General features: G+C 33.4%; 1 protein-coding gene across 1 annotated transcript; it reads left to right on the top strand.

The window, feature by feature from the left end:
* The first annotated feature begins 12,358 nt into the window (after nt 1-12,358).
* Nucleotides 12,359-21,987, top strand: LOC131636469 (fatty acyl-CoA reductase 1-like). The gene is made up of 10 exons (XM_058907074.1): nt 12,359-12,460; nt 12,549-12,652; nt 12,789-12,991; nt 13,090-13,190; nt 13,294-13,495; nt 13,616-13,777; nt 14,416-14,497; nt 21,266-21,523; nt 21,610-21,737; nt 21,831-21,987. The coding sequence occupies exons 1-10, from the start codon at nt 12,382-12,384 to the stop codon at nt 21,985-21,987; spliced, it is 1,476 nt and encodes a 491-aa protein (XP_058763057.1). The 5' UTR covers nt 12,359-12,381.
* Nucleotides 21,988-22,350: the final 363 nt, after the last annotated feature.

The raw sequence follows: 22,350 nt of genomic DNA on the forward strand, positions 1-22,350 counted from the left end.
CCAACATAACCTTTATATCCAATTGTTTCATGATCAATACAGTTCTTAAATCTTCGAAACCTCGAAGGAGTACGCCTCATACCTCACCGCTGCACGAATTCTTACAACTGATTCATCAATTTCTTTCAGCCCATCCTTCCCAATAAGGTTTAGTATGTGGGCACAACACCGTGTATGAAGGTATTTTCCATTCAAAATAGGCCATTTTTAGAGATAATCCATCTTTTAAGATGTTGAATTCCAACATCATTTGAGGATGCGTTGTCCACTGTCACACTAAGCACACGATTTAGTTCCCAACCATTTAAGCACTTCTTAACTGTTTTGGCCATAATCTCTCCTGTGTTGTGGTTGACTTGAGTAAAATTCAAAATCTTCTACTGTAGCTTCCAATTATTATCAATGTAATGCCATGTGAGACACATGTAATTAGAGTCTTGGGTAGTAGATGTCCATGTGTTTGTAGTGATACAAACTCAATGACAGTTTTGTGACAAAATAATCTTCATCTTTTGCTTTCTCCGCGTCCCTATTCTTCAAAACACCGCGTGCCAACGTATCGCGTGATGGGAACTTAAATTTTGGTTGTAAGCCATAAATGAACCTATGTAAATATGGATCCTCTACCTTTTGAAACGGAAGTTCCATAACTATGAACATTTTTGTCAAGTCCATTCGACTTACTTCTTGGTCAAATTTGGAAACTGAGGGGGATGAATTAACAACCGCTTACCTATTTTCCATCGAGCTTGAAGATGGCTCATTCATTGTCACTTTCACTGCATTATCTGGATTATAACTACATCTTCTCAAATGAGCTAGCATCGCGATTGTTCCACCATTATACTTGATCAAGGAACCACAATGCTTGCATTTTGATGACTTTGACATTTTTATGCTCGACGATATTGGTGTAAAATGATTACATGCTTCTGATCGATTTTTACGCTTTTGAGGCAACAAACCAACATTATTAGAAAATGGAGGTGCAGAACCAATATGTTCTTCTGCCTCAAAGTCCATAACACTGTCATGACTATCCATATCGAAGTTGCTAGAATTTAGTTGAAAAGTTTTAAGAACCAGTCAAATTTGTAAGGAGGAGCTAGATGCAAAAGTAACAAATTGCAACCATAGTCTACAAATTGGAACTTCCTGATCCTAACACTTTCAAATAAAAAAGTAATTCACAAATACAAATGGAGTGACTGAAACTAATCATAATATCAATTCCAAACAGCAGTCGGCTTATAAAACTCAAACATAAAGCATAACAAAACTCTGAACTTAATTCCATACTACGACGGTCATATGGTTGCGACAGTCATAAAATAGATAGTTCACCCTTTAGATCACCACCTCTCAAGTCTTTCCAGTCTTTTTCAGTTATTATATGTAAATGGTAATCATCATTGGTACAAAATCACAACGGATTCAGAACTCAACATCTTCACAAGATTCTATTACACATGCTTCTCGGGTTATCTAGAGTTGCACTTAAATTTGTCATTCTTACTAACTGATTCATTCGTCAAACTAACCATCTAGGAGGTTCAATTCTTAGCGTAGTTTATCGTTTATTTAATTGCTAACGATGTACTACGTAAGATTAGCTTTTGTTAGAATTGGTGCCTAATCGAACTTTAGTGGTGATTAAATTCTAAGAAACTATTGAGGTTAGAATTCATTTAAATTGAATCATTGTATAATAATTTCTCGTAAAGTATACAATTGAATCAATTGATTGCATTTATGTATCATCAATTAATCATCTTTGGTATTTGTGAAATGATTAAGTGTTAACGTGACTAGGTTTTAGTAAAAGTATAATTCTCATATTTTCGCTATAAACCTTCCGCGCGCATTTTTTAAAAACCTCTAATATTCTCTTTTTGGAAAATCATTCGGAATTTTATAAAAGAATTTTTTTAGTCTATTTACCTCCTCTAGATTGTTTTCCTACTCCATATTTTCACCCAACAACAAGTTTGTACCACATATAAATAAATTTATTAAATGATGTGCATACTATTTGTTATGATCATCAAGAAGAAATAGGGGTGTTCAAAACCAAACCGGTCCAATAGAAAACTGCAATACCGAACCAAACCAAACCGAAATTGCAAAAAACCGCATTTGGTTCGGATGTGTTTGGGTCATTTTTTAACAAACCGCATTATGTTACAACCCCCCAAACTTCAATTAACTTATATCCAACCCAAACTCAAACCTATTATGCTTTTGCCTTACAATTACGAATGATTTTCTCTTCCTCACACTAAAGGTTTCAATTTAAGTCTTCTCTAAGCTCTCCTAGCGGTATTGCACCTTCTTCTCATCTTCTTTTCCAAATAAATATCACATATAATTTTCTAGTATTTCATCTCTTAAGTTCTTTCTTTTTCATTTTATTATATTTATTCTACTGTTCTTTCTCTCAATTACGTTTTCAATGTTCATCTTCTTGTCTAATTGCATTTCTTCTACTCTTTCTTTTTCATCTTCTCTAATATTTCATCTCCTCTTTCTTCTATTTCATTATAATGTTTTTGATATTATTTTATGCTACTATTTTATGTTTTTATTTCACTTTTATCTAATATTATTTTTGTATATTAAATGGAAAGTTGTTATCCAAAATGATAAATTTTGTTGTTATTTGATAACGTATAAATGACTAAATACAAAGTTATGTTGTCATCAATATGTGTATGTATGGCTCAATAATTTTTTGTAAAAAAAACCAAACCAACTGAATCAATCCAAACCGCATTGGTTTTGTTCGGTTTTATTTCTAAAAGCCAACCAAACCAAACCGAACCTGACACTTTTTCCTCTTGCGATTCAGATGATTTTTTACGTCAAAACCGCCTAAATCGCACCGCGAACACCCCTAAAAAGGAATAGGAGAAAACTAACAAGTAAATATTTTATATGACTTAGTAATATATATTTATCATACTAAAATTTTCACTTTACTTTTAAATATTTTTTATTAATATTTTTTTAACATGTAGAGATTTGGAGGAATAACATACGTTGCACGGATTTATTACCATAAAATTAAGTGGTAGGAATATTTATTTGTAACAATAATTGATTGAGATTGAATGATTAATGATTTTATTTATTTGGTGCTGAAGTTACCGTTGTGTTAGTAAAAGATTTAATATTGTAATTATTGAAGGATTGATGTTGTTTTTGTGTTATGCTAATTGCTATTAAATGTCGTTCAAATTATTAGGTGTTTAAGAATCAGTTATCTTTCATAGAAGAAGACTTTAGGACTTCAGTTTAAGTTAGAAAATTTTGCCTTTTGGTTTTGTTGGTTAATTATTTGTATTTGATTTAGTTTTGTTGTAAAAAGAAAATGAGTGTGCCATTTTAGTTTTTGTATAAACAATGTATATTTTTGTCCTGCATACCAAAGATATGGATACGAAATACAACAAATAAAAAAATTAAGTTATGTGTAAGTTAGTATAATTCTTTTAAAATACAATTGTAAAAATAAAAATAAGAATTATATTGTTCCAATTATGATAAAATATCAAAATTTAAATCGATTAGTTCAAAATGAGTCAATATCTCTCCAATAAGTTTAAAATTTTACAGTTTGAAAGTGTCAATAATTCATGGAGTCATGATTGAATATCAATATTTACCTCTCAAACATCATTAAAAAGAGCGAGTTCTAATTTAATTTATTTGAGAGAAAAACTATCAACTTCTAAAATATCAGCTCCATCAAAATGTTCTCATTCATTTAGAAAAAGATAAATATACTTATAAAAAATTTAAAAATTGTATATCAGGAGAAAAAATTCGACACGCATTACCAAATATGTACCTACTTGCCTACCAAATTAATTAAAAAAAAAACTGTACGCATACCACAACATAGTTCGTACTTTATACTGGTGCTTTGCCTAAAATCGTGTACTTGTACTTCACATGTAACTTTGGTGCATTGCGCTTGTTCCACCATTATACTTGATCAAGGAACCACAATGCTTTCATTATGGTGACTTTGACATTTTTATGCTCGAAGAAATTGGTGTAAAATGATTACATGCTTCTGATCGATTTTTACGCTTTTGAGGCAACAAACCAGCATTATTAGAAACTAGAGGTGTCGAACCTATATGTTCTTCTGCCTCAAAGTCCGTAACGGTGTCATGACTATCCATATCGAAGTTGCTACAATTTAGCTGAAAAGTTTTAAGCACCAGTCAAATCTGTATGGAGAAGCTAGAAGCAAAAGTAACAAATTGCAACCATAGTCTACAAATTGGAACTGCCTGATCCTAACACTTTCCAATAAAAAATTAATTCACAAATACAAATGTAGTCACTAAAACTAATCATAATATCAATTCCAGACAGCATTCGGCTTATAAAACGCAAACATAAAGCATATACAAAACTCCGAACATAAGTCCATATTTCGACAGTCATATGGTTGCGACAGTCATATAATAGTCAGTTCACCATTTAGATCATCGCCTTTCAAGTCTTTCTAGTCTTTTCAGTTATCATATGTAACTAGTAATCATCATTGGCACAAAATAAAAACTGATTCAGAACTCAACCTCTTCACAAGATTCTATTACACATGCTTCTCATGTTATCTGCTTCGGACAATCATCGCGCATTTTTGAAAAACCTCTAATATTCTCTTTTTGGAAAATCATTCGGAATTTTATAAAAGAATTTTTAAGTCTATTTACCTCCTCTAGATTGTTTTCCTACTCCATATTTTCACCCAACAACAAGTGCGTACCACATATAAATTAATTTATTAATTGATGTGTATACTATTTGTTATAATCATCAAGAAGGAATAAGAGAAAACTAACAAGTAAATATTTTATATGACTTAGTAATATATTTTTATCATACTAAAATGTTCACTTTACTTTGGAATATTTTTTATTAATAGTTTTTTAACATGTAGAGATTTGGAGGAATAACATACGTTGCACGGATTTATTACCATTAAATTAAGTGGTAAAAAGAATTATTTGTAACAATAATTTATTGAGATTCAATGATTAGTGATTTTATTTATTTGTTGTTGTCGCTGTCATTGTTGTGTTAGTAAAAGATTTAATATTGTTGTTATTGAAGGATTGATGTTGTTGTTGTGTTAAACTAATTGTTTTTAAATGTCGTTCAAATTATTAGGTGTTTAACAATCAGTTATCTTTCATAGAAGAAGACTTTAGGACTTCAATTTAAGTCAGACAATTTTGCCTTTTGGCTTTGTTGGTTAATGATTTGTTTTTTTTAAATAAGCAAATTGGACTTAAGGGAGCAAAAGGGATGCTCCGACCCGAAAACAAAGCGGAAAGCTCCTACCTCTCAAAACAATCAAGAGGTCGAATATTCCAAAGATAAAAGTTACAAAGATTAACCGGCTTATGATAAATAGAAGACCACCTCCAAGAAATATGAACTATCTCTGACATACACTCGGTGAAGCTAAACATCTCCTCCTTGAAAATCACCGCATTACGCTTAGACCAAATTGACCAAACCGTAGCTAGCCAAATAATCCCCACCAAACTTCTCTTATTTAAACAAGAGACTTTCTCACAATTGTAGAAGAAATCTCCAAACTCTTCGATAGTCAAAACTTCGGATATATCAATCCACATATACACCCTTCTCCAAATTCGGATAATGGGATCACAAGAAGATAATAGATGAGACATACTCTCCTCCTCCACACCACATAAAGAGCATAAAGAATCCAAACCTTCCGCCAATATACCCCTTCTCACCAATTGATCCCTCGTGGCCAAACGATTATGAATAAATCTCCATCCAAAAACTAGAATTTTTGATGGGACTTTACACTTCCAAAGGAAGTTCAAAGCCGTGATCTTGCTGCTGTCCAAAGGAGTACCAGAAAGAGATGCCATAAAAAATTCATAGCAAGACTTTACGGAAAAACAACCATTAGAATTCAAGGCCCACGAGTATCTATCCTCAATATTCTCCCTTACCGAAACACGATTGAGAGAATCGATTAAAAGCCGCAAAAAAGCCGCGAGCTGCTGCCCAGAAAGCATGGCATCGCTGGACTCACCAACAGTCCCAGCCGGAGCAGCATGGTCGCTGCTAGCAGCAGCAGAAACCTGGCTGTACCGCTGCCCACTAGAAGAGACCAACGAGTCAGCTGCGACGGCGGCCGCCGACCCCTCCCCGAACCAATCGCAAAAATTCCAATTCCAAACTCCTTCTACAAAAGAACCTGCACAATAAATGTATTCCAAATAATTTTCAAACAAAGAAAAAAGCTCGGGATGAGATTCCATCAAAGATTTTTGCCCCGTCCAAGTCGCATACCACAAAGAAGTGTGAGCTCCGTTACCAACATTACACCTAATTGCACTCGTGAAGTGGTTGAAAAGGAGTCTCTCATAATTATCCGATAACATTAAATCTCTCCACCAATGAGAATCCTTTTTATTCAAGATGGAAACATCTCCTATCAACACTTTTAATTTCGTATTACCATATCTAGCTTCTAATAATTCTTGCCACACCGCCTCCTTATCCGTAAGAATTCGCCACTTCCATTTACTTAATAATGCTACATTCATTACCTCCACATTTTTCACTCCCAATCCTCCTTCCTTTCTCGCTTTGCAAACCATATCCCATCCAACCCAATGAATGGTCTTGTTACTTTCAACTCCACCCCAAATAAACTTGCTTTGGATGGTTCTAATTTCTTGCAACACCTTCTTTGGAGCTTTGTAAAAGGATAACGAGTAAATAGGCATAGCATTTAGAACCGAATTGACCAACTCCACCCTCCCTGCCATATTAAGGAATCTACCTCTCCATACATTCAAACGCTTCCTAAGAGCCTCTAAGAGATCCTTCCACATCGATAGTTTCCTAGGACTATCACCAACTCTAACTCCAAGAAATTTGAAAGGGAGAGAACCAACCTTACAAGATAAAAAAGACGAGGCCGCATCCAAATACCAATCACCCACATTAACACCATAAAGATTGCTCTTGTGGAAATTGATCCTCAACCCCGACATCAATTCAAAACCTCTTAGAATTGCTTTCAAACTCCATAAATTCGCGGTATCCCCTTCGGCTAAAACTATAGTATCATCCACAAATTGTAACAAATCCACCTCTTTATCCTCTTTGAATTTAAAACCCCGAAATTCCCCTAACTCCTTAGATTTCTTCATTAGAGCCGTGAGGACCTCCATAACCAAAACAAACACAAACGGAGACAAAGGATCACCTTGCCTAAGACCTTTCTCCACTCTAAAATCTTTGGTCGCACTCCCATTGACAAGAACCGACAAAGAATTAGTAAAAATGCAACACTCCATCCATCTCATCCACCGAACTCCAAACCCCATCCTTTTGAACATATATCTAACAAAATCCCAACTAACTCTATCGTAGGCCTTCTCAAAATCGACTTTCAACACCACGCAACTTCTCTTTTCTCTTTTAGCCAAATCCAACAACTCATTCACAACAAGAATACCATCCGCTATATTTCTTCCTTCAATGAACACCGATTGATTATTAGACACAAGTTTCCCAATGACTCTCTTGAGTCTATTTGCCAACAACTTTGCCAATATCTTATACAAACTACCCACTAAACAAATAGGTCGATATTCATACAAAGCTTGAGGATTATTGACTTTGGGAACTAGCGTTATGAAAGAAGAAGTACAAGCTTTAGTAAGCTTTGCCTTCTCATAAAAGTCCTTCACAAATAAGAAAACATCCTCCTTTAATAACTCCCAATTCTTTTTGAAAAAATCAAGAGTAAATCCATCCGGTCCGGCACTTTTATTCCCATCACACGACCACACCGCATCTTTAATTTCTTCTTCCGAAAAGCTTCTTTCCAACCAAGACATCTCCTCTTCCTCAAGGGTGTTGAAAACAAGACCCTCCGGAATCGGTCTCTCCCTATCGTCCTCCTTATAAAAGTCACAAAAATATCTTCTAATCTCCTCCTTGATATTATCTACACCTTCTATATACCCACTAGAAACTTCCAAAGAAGTAATCGCTTTTCGCCTATTTCTCTCCTTCAAAGAGTTGTGAAAGAATTTTGTATTCTTATCCCCATCCCTCAACCAAAGGTTTCGAGATTTTAATCTGAGCATACTTTCTTTAAGATTCAATTGGGACCAAAAATCTTCAATAGCTTTCCTTCTATCCTCAACCTCCTCCTCTAACCCATCCCCCATATTCTCCTCGATTTCCTTATCAAGATCATTAATCCTTGCCACCGCATCCTCCACTCTCAAATCAATCCAACCAAACACCTCCCTATTCCACTCCCGGAGACGCTCCTTTAATTTTTTTAATTTCTCATAAAGCACAAAATCCCCCCTTCCTCTAAATACCAACTTCTTCCACTCCTCCGCAACAAAAACATTAAAATTTTCATGCTTGAACCAAGAGTTATTAAAGCAAAAGGGTTTTTTAATTTCTTAATGATTTGTATTTGATTTAGTTTTGTTGTAAAAAAAAGAATGAGTGTACCATTTTAGTTTTTGTATAAACAATGTATGTTTTTGTCCTCAATTCCAAAGATTTGGGTACGAGAGACAACATATAAAACAATTAAGATATGTGTACGATAGTATAATTCTTTTAAAATACAATTGTAAAAATAAAAATAGGAATTATATTGTTCCAATTATAATAAAGTATTAAAATTTAAAGCGATTAGTTTAGAATGAGTCAATATCTCTCCAATACTGGTTGGGCTTGGTGGGTCGATAGACTCTAATACCATATTAGAGTTTGACCTAACTCATCCTTACAAAATTAGTTGGTAAGGCGAGGAGTGTTGCTCTATTTAAACTCTTTCAATGCTCTATCTCCAACCAATGTGGGACTTTAGGATCTTCCTAATACTCAAACATAATTAAAAAGAGCGATTTCTAATTCAATTTATTTGAGAGAAAAACTATCAACTTCTAAAATATCAACTCCATGAGAATGATCTCATTCATATATCATGTAACACATGTCTACTATCTCCAACTACTGTTGTACGGTTTGCATTCATAACATTAGACCACACCAGAGCTACAATCGTATTCATTGTCATTTTCTAATTTCGATTCACATTGACATACTATTGTGTTGTACTCAGTATGCTATAAATAATATAAGAAATTATTTAACTTTATATTATTATCTCTATGTGCAGTTTCTATTGAAAAGATACTAATGATCCAACCAGAGATACAAATCGCTTGCAAAATGAGGTTCATCATTCATAGCATAATATAAAAATAAAAAGAATAATTGTATTAAAAAATAAAACTAAAAGAAACAATTTAAAATGAACGAACATAATATTTGTTTTCTTACTTAAATTTATGTAATTGTCACATATCAGATTTTTTAAATTGATTTATTTTGCGTACTACATGGCGAATTCGGTGGAAATTTTAATTCTTTTATCAAAGAAGGTTCTAACAATTGGAGGAAATGTTGCTATGAAACTTTAGGAATAAAACATGAAAAGCTTAAAAATAACATAATTTTTGAAGAGATAGATGTACTTGTCCATTCTACCTCATTTGTTTCACAATTGTTGAGACTATCACTATTATAACAAACATATATAATTTCAGCTCCAAAGTAGATTTAATCTCGATTTCACATGTGAGGTAACTATGAGGGTCATAAAAATTTACTATTTTATCTATTGATTTTGTAACAATCAAGGGGTAAATTATTCTGCACGTGGTTTCGAACTCCAATGATTTTTTTATAGAATAATTAATCATCGTGTGTCGAAAGGACCATTGACATAAAAATATTGTTTTGTTAGAAATGTCATGATGAATTGTTCGTTCATATAAGTTGCCTTTTGAAGATTAACCGGTGTGAATCATAATTCATTGATTTCTACACAAATATTAATGTCAATCCACTTGCAGTTAAATAAAGACACTTCAAAAGTAACATAATCAATCTCCAAAAACTCTTCAATGACCCCAAAGCACCCTCTAGACGCTAGTAAAGGATTGTTATCTTTGGAACTAGAGAAGTACATTAATTAAGCTTCAATTATAACCCCACTATTTTTCATAGTACTATGATCATCATTTAATTTTGTATAGAATGAAAATTTAGTAATGTCGTATGCACTCCAAATTAATACAATAAACTTAGAAATATGTGACATCTATTTAATTGTCTCTGATGCACTACTCTCTTTTAAAAAAATTATTAAATCAAGTTATGAAAATTTTGTTATGCTCAATCAACACTTTTTTTCACTCATCCAGAAGAATTTTTCCTTGATAAGACTTTTGTGAACGGACAAGTTAAGTTGAACTTCATCAACATTATTTAATATAAAGAAATGTGCTTGTAGAAATATATCTCGGTTAAATGTCTTAACATTTAAACCTTGAATACCTCTTCACCGAACGTCTTAGTATATTCTGTCTTACCTTTAATGTTGAGAAGTGTTCCAATCAAACTATCACATACATGTTTTTCCACTTGCATCTCATCAAGATAATTTCTTACATTGAGAATAGACCAATATGGAAGATCACAAAACACCGACATCTTTTTCCAAATATCTTTCTCCACTAAACCTTTTTTATTCATTTCAACACTACTACAAAAAACCCATGTTACCTCGAGTGCAAAGGGGATTTTACCTTAGTTTTACAAGTGGGGTAACGACGAGAGTCGTGAAAACTTGCCACTTTATTCCCCAGTTTCTGATTAATCGAGGAGATGGTTGAAATTGCCATTGGTTCGATGTCCAATGAATGCATTTTTATATTTTCAAAAATAGCACCAAATACCATTCTGTTCAAGACAAAAACCGAGGGGAAAGATAATTTTTTTAAAAATACAAGTTACATTTTTAAAATAAAATATTAAATCAGATTGTTTACAAATTACATTTTTTTACACAGAATATTACATTGTTTACACAAAATATTTAAGTATAAATACATAATAAATTTTGAATTTGATTCATCGTTATCACTATCAGTGAAGATGAAATGCTCTTGTTTCATTGAATTTTGGGGAAGATCGAATATTTGATATTTCATTCATTTGATTCTGATATAAAATAAATAAAGGTTAGATAAATAAAGTAAGTATACAATTATATGACTATTTAAAAACACAAATCTTGAACCCAAATATCTTTCTTCTATTGCAATTTATCATAGAGAACTGTTGCGGCGGAAAATTTGAGATCAACGCCATTGATTGACTCGACTCGTTATTTCAGTGAAAGTCGCCACCGCACTTTATTGTTTCCAAAGGAAATGGAAAAAGAGCGAAATAAACCCAAAATGAAGTTTTTGGAACAAAAAAAAAGGATCTTAGGTACGGGTGCTGATTATACAAGGGGAAGGTTTTAAAAACCCCCCATATCTGTGGTACTCTATAGGAACCTTTTTAAAAATCTGTGTTTATTAAAAAGATATTGTGTGCAAAAGAAAGGGTTTGTTTGATTTTTTTAAAATAAGCTCGGCAAAATATTACATCTTGTGCCTACATACCTCCTCAGTGTAATGGAGAAGTCAGAGCTAATATAGTTCTACTTGAAAGGGAGGATTTTAAAAAGAATAAACACTTTATCGTCGTAGGAGAAAATACTCGGCCATTAATCTTAAACATGAGAACAAATGGATTATTTGCATCATAAATGAAAGAAGGGCTCATAAAATCAACAAGTACGCCACTAGCTCTCTCAAGTGGAAAAGATTCCATTATATATATTTGGGTTGGGACTGATTTTCTATTATAGTTAATAGAGGGGCTGAGTTGGTTGTGGTGGAGTGGATTCATAACCCGTCGGAGCTTGTTGGGGTCAACTTGTAGGGAAGGAGGTTTGGGCTGTTTTTTAGCCTTTGTTTTTGTTCTTTTTGTATTGGGTTAACACTCTTTATGCTGTTTAATACAAAATTGTTTAAGACATGAGAAGTAACTGAGAGGAGAAGTGTGACATAATTTCTAATTTTGAAAATACAAAATTAATATTATTAAAAGATAGAATTCATAACCAGTGTCACTTTTCTTTTTGATTGACAGTTAAAAAAAATGACGCACTTTTCATTACACCTCATATTTTCCAGCCGAATTAAAAACATTTATTTTGTGTAGTGCATTCGTATATCGTGTAACATGTCTAGTATTCCCAACTACTATTGTACGATTCATTTTACAATTTTTAATTTTTTAATTCTGAATAACTTATATGTTGCTACCGACATACTAAATAACTATGCTGTACTCGCTATGCTATAAATAAGATACTTGGCATGCAATAAGTATTACCAAATCAAAACTTGACTATCACTTTCATTCTTTTCTATAATGAACTCTGGAAGCATGCAAGACTTCTTCAAGGGAAAAACTATTTTAGTTACTGGCGCAACTGGTTTCTTGGCAAAAGGTAATATATAATCATTTTTGTAATATATTAAATTATTAAAATATATTTAACTATATATTGTCATCTATTAATTTATCTTTATGTGCAGTTTTTATTGAAAAGATACTAAGGATCCAACCTGACATAAAAAAATTGTATCTACTCCTAAGAGCTTCAAACTCTGATTTGGCTGCACATCGCTTGCAAAATGAGGTTCATCATTTATTGTATAATATAGATTTAAAACAAATAATTCCAATAAAATTTAAAAATAAAAAAAAAACTATAAAAAATGAACAAACATAATATTTGTCTTCTTACTGAAATTTATGTAATCGTCACATATCAGGTTTTTGAAATTGATTTATTTCGAGTACTACGTGGCGAGTTGGGTGAAGATTTTGATTCTTTCGTGTCAGAGAAGGTTGTAGCAATTGCAGGAGATGTTGGTATTGAAAATTTAGGAATAAAAGATGAAAAGCTTAAAATTGAGATGTTTGAAGAGATAGACGTTATTGTCCATTCTGCTGCAACTACAAATTTTGATGAAAGGTGAAATATAATTTTCATAAAAATAACATAAGTTAAATACTATAAATTAGTCAAATAAATCTCATCATTTAGTATAATACTACTTCATTTCTGTATAGATTTGATATATCAATGGATGTTAATACAAAAGGAGCTTTACATGTATTGAACTTTGCAAAGAATTGTCAAAAACTAAAGGCTTTTGTGCACATATCCACTGGTAATTTATTGTCTTTAATTTATTTTAGAGATTAGTTTCATTTTTTGTCTTCAATTTATTTTAATCAATTACTAATTATAACATAAACCCATGTAACTTCTAGCATATGTGTGTGGAGATGCTAAGTATGAAAATGGAATTGTAAGAGAGAAAGCATTTGAGATGGATCAATCTCTAAAGGAGACCTCAAAATTAGATATACACAAAGAAATGAAATTGTTGGAGGAAAAAATAGCTGAACTCAAAACAATGAATGCAGATGAAAGTACAATGAAATTTGCATTGAAAGATTATGGAATGGAACGGTTTGTCAAATTATTATTGTGTTACATTTTTTTAATTCTTTTATTAAATTCTTTTATCAGGTTATATATCTAATATATATTTATGTGATCTGACTTAAATTATATATAATGCAAAAATAGAGCAAATTTGCATGGATGGCCAAACTCATATGTATTCACAAAAGCAATGGGAGAGATGCTTTTAGTGCACCATAAAGAAAATGTAGCATTGATCATTATACGCCCTACAATAGTAACCAGTACTTTCAATGATCCATTTCCTGGTTGGATTGAAGGTGTAAGGTATATTCACACCTACTCACAAATGTCAAAATATTAATTTTTATGTACCAATACATAGGTTTTATTATAAATAAATTCATTCTAATGTAATTTAATTGGTTAAAAAAATTTAAAAAAATTAATACTTTTTAAGGAAAATTAAGAATAAATTAAAATAATAGTGAATATTTTTGTTGTAGTTCTTAAAATTATTTTTAAAATTTAAATTTGATTAATTTTTAATATTTTGTTCTCATATAATATATTTTAGATGAGTTAGATAAGTGTTAGCTGTTGGTCTATGATTCTATTTCTGCCAACAATAACCCTTTGTATAATTGTATTTTTTTCATAATGTATTAATGTAAATAGGTTGTTGATAATTAAATCAACAACTTTTTTTTAAAAAAATAATAATATTTTATTAATTATTAAGCTTAAATGTAGTTTTAATACTCAAATTTTTTTAAATAATTTTTATTTCTCTATTTAAAAAGCCAAGTATTTAGTCCTTCCCATTAGAGCAAACATTTTCTTGCTCTATAAGAAATAATGTAAGAAGATATAAAGAGATGAAATAAGAGATATCAAAGTAGTTGGCTATACTTAATTTCTTGATATTTGTATTTGGTAACAAATTACTTAATTTTTGTTTGCAGAACTATTGACAATGTGATATATAGCTATGGTAAAGGAAAACTGAAGTCTTTTGTTGGGGACCCCATAACAATTCTAGATGCAGTAAGTATATATATATATATATATATATATATATATATATATATATATATATATATATATATATATATATATATATATATATATATATATATATATATATATATATATATATATATATATATATATATATATATATATATATATATATAAAAGTTGGATATTAATTTTTCATAAAACTCACCTTTAAGTATTATTTAATTATGAATATATTAATCAATTATTTTTAATCTAAGTATTGTGATGGCTTCAATTTCTTTTCTAAGCAATGTACTTCAATTTTTTTCTTACACAATATTGGAAACTAACTATGTAAAGTGTAAACTAAGTAATATTAGACTTAGTTTTTTCTCAATTAACATATTAACACACTTAATTTTCTAACAATATATAATTTATAAAAAATTTCAAATTCATCCTCATAAAAATCACCTTTAAGTATTATTTAATTATGAATATATTAATCAATTATTTTTAATCTAAGTATTGTGATGGCTTCAATTTCTTTTCTAAGCAATGTACTTCAATTTTTTCTTACACAATATTGGAAACTAACTATGTAAAGTTTAAACTAAGTAATATTAGACTTAGTTTTTTCTCAATTAACATATTAACACACTTAATTTTCTAACAATATATAATTTATAAAAAATTTCAAATTCATCCTCATATTAAATATTTGACATGTTCTAAAAATCGATGTGGATATCAAAATTTTTTTCAATAAGCAATGAATATATGAATCGCACTAGGGGTGCAACCCTTACATCAAGAGAACACTAATAAGTGTTGGTACATAAAAGTGGTATTTTATACCAATTGTAAAAATTACTCCTAATGCTTGCTTCAATGTTACAAACCCATCTCCAAGAATAAAACAAAATATTTGAGATCACCACATCGAAGCTAAAAATAACGTTTTCGAATATGATTGCATTCCTCATGATCCAAATGCACCAAATTAAAGCCAACCAAATTGTGTTTAATTTGTCTCTAAAGTTGTTGTTTTTCACCTTGTCTTGTATGCACCCGAAGTTCTTGAAGTCTTCAAAAGAAAGAGCCACCTCGTTTCCCAACCAAAGAAAAATTCTCTTCCAAACCGCTAAAGAAACATGGCATTGGAAGAAAAGGTGTTCCATAGATTCCGGGTGGTTAGAGCAAAAAGGGCAATCAAGAGATGAGAGATTAGACACACCTCTATTAGCAAGGAGAACTTTGAGCGGGAGTCTATTGATAAAAAATCTCCAAGAATAGATCTTGATCTTAGCCGGTAAGATTAGCTTCCAAATAACATCCAACAACTTTATGGTGAAAGTTGGCCACGCTATCTCCTTATCGTTAGACACCAAATGTGACACACTAGCCACCGAGAAAATACCGTTAGGATTAAGTTTCCAATGAAAGTCGTCCTTTACCAAAATGTCCGGCTCTACACCTTCTAAACGCGTCTTTAATTCCCTCAATTCATTGTGAAAGATGGAATTATTCGGATCCGGTGAGACCAAAAGATTATCTCCAAAAATAGCCTCCAAGTTTCTAAGTGCTATTCCCGTTATTCCAAGTGATTACCTCTTCAACCGCACAAAGCTTATTGGTCGATCGATCAAACAAAAACGGAAAGCAAGTACGAAGAGGTTGATCTCCCAACCAACAACTATGCCAAAAAAGAGTGTTGTTTCCTTGCTTGAAGTCACAAGAGACCCAATCGGTAAAACCATCTCCCAAATCGTCTTCTTTGAAATCGTTTAGAATTAAATCTCTCCACCAACTAGAATCATCCCGGTTAAGGGAATCCTTGCAAGAAGCTAGAACTTTAAGTTTCGGGTTTTTATATCTCAAAAGCAAAAATCTACTCCAAATTTCCTTGTCCTCCTTCAAAATTCTCCACTTCCACTTAAGGAGAAGGGATTTATTCATCTCTCCAACATCTCTTATTCCTAAACCCCCTTTCCCTTTAGGCTTGCAAACATTCTCCCATTTCACCCAATGAATGCATCTTTTATTTACATTTCCACACCACAAAAAATTACTAAGATGCCCTCTTATTTCTTGGATAATACAACTCGGAGCTTTATAGAAAGAGAGGGTGAAAATAGGTATAGCATTAAGGACGGATCCAATAAGAGTCACTCTTCCACCAATTGAGATGTTTCTACCCTTCCACTTTGATAATCTCGAAGTAATGCTATCCACCACGTCCTTCCACGTTCTTTTCTTATTAGCTCCATCACCCACCCAAATTCCAAGAAATTTAAACGGAAAGGACCCTCTTTTGCAAGCAAGGAAGGAAGTGGCCGATTTTGAGAACCAATCTCCTATTCGGATTCCAAAAAATTTGCTTTTATGGAAATTGATTTTCAACCCGGAGACCATCTCAAAGCCTCTCAACAACACTTTCAAACTCCAAAGGTTGTCATAAGAGGGTTCACCAAGAATGACGGTGTCATCCGCGAATTGGAGGATGTCCACAAAGTCATTATCTCCATACTTGAACGGCTTAAAATCTCCCCTAGCCACCGAATTCTTGGTTAAAGCGGTTAAGCCTTCCATACAATCACAAAAAGAAAAGGTGAAATAGGATCCCCTTGACGTAAACCTCTTTGAACCTTGAAGTCTTTTGTTGCACTACCGTTGACCAACACCGACAAGTCAGTAGTAAAAATACAAGATTCCATCCATTTCATCCATCTCTTTCCAAAACCCATTTTACCCAATATCCATTTAACGTAATTCCAAGAAATTGAGTCGTATGCCTTTTCAAAATCTACTTTAAGAAGTAAGCATCCCTTCTTCTTCCTTCTAGCCCAATCAAGAATCTCGTTAACCATTAACACCCCGCCCATCATACTCCTACCCGGGACAAAAGAGGTTTGATTTGGAGAAACCAACTTGTCCACCACCCTCCTCAAACGAGCCGCCAAGATCTTAGCAATTATCTTATAAATACTCCCCACTAAACAAATAGGTCTATATTCAAACAAGTCTTGCGGATTCTTCTTTTTAAGGATAAGGGCAAGAAAAGAAGAAGTGATAGATTTTACAAGAGTACCTTTGTGGTAGAAATCGTGACAACACTTCATCAAGTCCTCTTTTATAAGTAACCAATATCTTTTAAAGAATTCCAAAGAGAATCCATCTGGACCCGGACTCTTGCTACCATCACACGACCAAATAGCTTCCTTGACTTCATCCTCGGAAAAGCAATTCTCAAGCTCCAAAGACTCTTCATTCGACAAAGAATTCAAATGGATCCCAAAAGGTTCCGGTCTAGTGCACTCCTCTTCTTTGTAGAAATTCTCAAAATGATTGAAAGTGAACGCTTTTACTTCCTCGACTCCTTCCACTCTTCCCTCCGATGTGTCAAAAGAGCAAATAGAATTCCTTATTCTTCTATCTTTTAGAGAATTATGAAAGTAACTAGTGTTGTCGTCACCTTCGGAAAGCCAAAGTTGTCTAGATTTGAGTCTAAGTAATCCCTCTTTTTTGTTAATGTTGTCCCAAAAACTCTCCGCCACCTTACTTCTACTTTTGATCACATCTTCCGGAGCGTTACCTGCAAAATGAACAAACAAGTTATCAAGAAAATGCATCTCTCTGCCCACTTTGTCAATTTTGAGGTCTATCCAACCGTAGACCGTTTTGTTCCACCAAGAGAGCCGATTTTTAAGAGTTTTCAACTTTTCAACCAAGCAATAATCTCCTCTCCCTTTGACTTCAATCTTTTTCCACTCCTCTTCCACAAAACTATCAAACTCCTCATGCTTGAACCACATATTGTTAAACTTAAAAGGTTTAGGCCCCCAATCCTTTCTATTATCTTTCAACCAAATTGGAGCATGGTCGGACATGTCCCTCTCTCCAATATATTGTCCATCCACCTTCCAATCTTCAACAAGACTTTCCGATAAAAGAAATCTATCAATCCGACTCATTGCCTTCCCATTACTGTTAATCCAAGTAAACTTGCCACCAATCGTAGGAAGATCCACCAATTCCATTTCCTCTATGAAATCATTGAAAACATTTATCTCCCTTCTAAAACAACGGTTTGATACTCCAATTCTTTCGTCAATGGAAGAGATAGAGTTGAAATCTCCTCCTATACACCAAGAACCGTTGATGTTGTTGTTTTTGAGCTCGCATAGCCTTTCCCAAGTTCTTTTTATAGAGGCTATGTCATACGAAGCATAAACATTCACAAAGTTAATAATTTTGCCCTCCTTTTCAACACAAAGAACCAAGAAACCCTCTCCTCTAAAACTATAGATGAGAGAGAAAAAATCTTTTTTCCATATAGTTAGAATGCCTCCCGAAGCCCCATTTGCATCCAAATGAGACCATTCAACTTGATCATCACCCCACATATCTTTATCCAATTTGAAGTCCATGTCGGTCAATTTTGTTTCTTGAATAAAGTAAATATCTACATACCCTCTTTGAATGTGGTAACCTACTCTCTTTCTTTTTGCCCGACTACCTCCTCCTCTCAAGATTAAGGAGAAAATAATCATGGAGGTACATTGTTGTTAGCCCCCTTCGACACCGCCTTCCCTTTGTGATCCCTTAAATCCATATCCTTCAATCTAGATATTGGGTCAAAGTTGTCTGAAACATTTTTGATGCCCAATTTAAGCATAGAATTCCAAATGCCCTCTGCTGCCTTGTTCAACACTCCATTTGTTATTCTATTATTACAATTTGCAATATCGGCACTAGAGATAGAATCACAAGTTAGTTGCATGGTGATCCGCATGGCCCACTTCCAAAACACTATTTTTTTTAATACAATAAAATTCTTTTGCTGAGTCACCCAAAGTAGCCGTTTCAAAACCATACGTGGGGTCCACATGGTCCACATTTTCCACTTTCTCTAAAATGGGATGACCAACTATTTCCTTGTCCTTTTCGTGACTTAACCTTTCTTCCTGTACTGACCTTTTGCCTAAAGAATAATTAAAAATAACTAGTCCCGCTGGCCCCACCTGCGCCACATCCTTGTTCCTTATATTCTGCTTGCAAGTGACCTCTATATCTTCCCCTTCTCTATATTTCGTGTCTTTACTTTTCGTAATCATGGATATAGAATCAGAGTAGCGGTGTAGATCTGGAACTATGCAAGGTTTATCCCCCAAAGAGGTTTCGCAATTAATGTTCGAGTCGTTTCCGGTCCACCTTCTTGTGCTTTCATTTTCAACTTTCTGGGAATCCTCAGCCCAGTCACCATCACCATTAATGTTTTGTTTCGATTCCCTAGGCAATTTTGAGGACGGCAAGTGGTGCGGCGGAAGATCTTCTTCACCGTCCAGAAAACCCTGCGAAGACGAGGAGTCGCCCCCTTCGCCCCCTTCCGACGAGGTAAAACTATGATTTGCATCCACATCTTCCTTTTCCATCGTTATCTCTTCAATGATTAGGATGTTGTGCCATATACCATCCACACATACTCTAACCCTGTTCCTGATTAGATCCAGATGATTTGTTTAAATCATGGTGAAAGATACATCTAATCTGCTGGTTTTGTTGTTCAGCGATTGGGGGTTTATCACAGATCCTACATCTGCTAGAATTGTTGTGATGAATTTGTCGTTTCTAATGTAACAGGGCACTCTGTAGATAGAGATGTGGGCCACTCTAGTGCATTCCGCATCCTCCTTCTTCCAATCCCTAACGTCTTCGAACCATAACGAAAGCCAATCTCCTCCCTCTTGAATCAACGTCTCTAACTCTCCTCCTTCACTCTCCTCCAAAAGACAGAGATTTGGTCCCAAGGCTGTAGCAGAGATGGTGAAAATTCCCTCTTCTGTTAAACTTTGAGCGACTCCGTACGCGTATCCTGGTCTTTTCATAACTCCCACCTTAGCTTTGGCATATCTCCTCTTTTCTGCATCATTTGAAGTGTAAAACAGAGACTTACAAGCCTCCTTGGACACCTCAAGTTTCTTCACTACACCCCCTGTGATGGCTTCAGCGTAGGATTTTGAAGTTCCCACTCCGCCTCCGAACTCAGTAACAGACAGGTTATTCCTTCCCTTTAGATCTGGAAAAGACTTTACTTCTGTGTTGTATGATTTCCTAGGTACCACACTATTAACTTGTTTGCTATGCAGGTTTTGTTCTCTCCTCTTTATCTTGGAGATGTTGGCTTTTATCTTGCCGCCATCGAGCCAGATATTGTCCATCTTCGTCTCCAAAATCTTCTCATCAGCCACATCCAAAAATCTGACGAAACTGAATCTCTTGCCTCTCCAGTCACGTTTAGGCGGTATAACTATTTCTTCTATCAAACCTAGATCCTTGAATTCGATGTACAGGTCCCTAGCACTCCATTTGTCCTCAAAGTCAGAAATGAAGATAGTAACCACCTCCCTCCTTGTTGCCCGAGGCTCCTTTCTCAAAATATCCCACTTTGCTCCTCCTGGCTTCCTGTTAACCCTGCTCTTTACCTTGCTCCAAGCTCCTTCCACGGAGATGCTGGTTGAAAAGACTTAAACTCAGAAAAGAACGGTTTCTGGTGAAACTCTCACTCTCTCTTGTTTCTCTCTCATCTCTCCTGATTTGCCCTAGTGGTAAAAAATTCTAATTATGTGGATATCAATTTTTAGTTGTTTAAACATTAAAATTAGTGATATTGTTTTAAGGTGTACATGAAAAAATCAATTTTATTAACTGTATCACTTTCAATTAGATCAATTGTCTCATTGTTTTAAATGCAGCCTTTTCAATTCATATTATTTCTTTGAATTGTATATTTCTTTGAATTGTATAATGCAGATACCTGCAGACATGGTCATCAATTGTGTAATTGCAGCTATCTTTATTCATTCAAATCAACCTCCTAAGAATTTCATCTACCATGTTTCTTCATCAATAAGAAATCCTCTCAGATATTCTGATATTCGCAATTTTTGCCATTGGTATTTCACGAAAAACCCTTGCATAAATCAAAATGGAAAGCCAATAGTTGTATCGAATCCATTTCGGGTGAATAATTTTGATGCTTTCAACATTTATATGTCAGCCACTCAGAGGGTATGCTAAATTTATTTCATTGATTTCCATTATCATTTGTTACAAATTATTATACTAATAATTAATCACTTTTACATTTTCGAAAGGTCTTAAATTTGGTGAGCAAAATATGTCCCAATAGCCTCCAAGATGTTTATGATAAGAAAAGTAGACAAATTAGAATGATGCATCGACTGGGAACATTATACAAACCATATGTCTATTTTAAGTCAGTGTAAGTAATTTCTTCTGTAGCAATTTTTCTAAACCGTAAAACAATATTTATTTATAATAATGAAATATTATTTATACTTATTTTTCATTTCAGCTTTGATGATACCAACACAGAAATTTTGAGGATGGCAACAAAGGGTCATCCTAAGATAGAAAATGTAGAATTAAACTTTGACCCCACTAGCATTGACTGGACTGACTATATGATGAATACACACATTCCTGGCCTCGTCAAGTATCAGACGAAATAGTCTTTAAAACAGTTGGCTACGTCTCTTATTACTTTATAACTCTTAGTTTTTGAATAAAACTAGTGTTTGTGTGCATTGAAATTGTGTGTATTGAAAAAACCACCCAAGTCTTGATTTTGTGTGGGTGCTGAAATTTTGAGTAAGTATTGAATATTTGAAATGTAATTGTATTGTTTCTTAAATTAGACTCTTTAAGCTTTCTTTCATGATTTCCTCATAATTCCTCTTTTAATTATTTCGTTCCTAATTTGTAATTTGTTTAAAATAAGCCTCCAACCGCAGATAAGGAGTTTGAATAGAAAACTCCAAAATCTGCTCTTTATCTAAAACATGCCTAGAATTACACCAGGAATTCAACGACAC

The sequence above is a fragment of the Vicia villosa genome, unplaced genomic scaffold (assembly GCF_029867415.1).
Source record: "Vicia villosa cultivar HV-30 ecotype Madison, WI unplaced genomic scaffold, Vvil1.0 ctg.001753F_1_1, whole genome shotgun sequence".
NCBI lineage: Eukaryota > Viridiplantae > Streptophyta > Magnoliopsida > Fabales > Fabaceae > Vicia > Vicia villosa.

Coding starts and splice junctions, on each gene's coding strand:
- LOC131636469 (XM_058907074.1), top strand. CDS start 12,382: ATGAACTCTGGAAGCATGCAAGACTTCTTCAAGGGAAAAACTATTTTA. Junction 13,191..13,293: donor TTTTGTGCACATATCCACTG/GTAATTTATTGT, acceptor TGTAACTTCTAG/CATATGTGTGTGGAGATGCT. Junction 21,738..21,830: donor TATGTCTATTTTAAGTCAGT/GTAAGTAATTTC, acceptor TTTTCATTTCAG/CTTTGATGATACCAACACAG.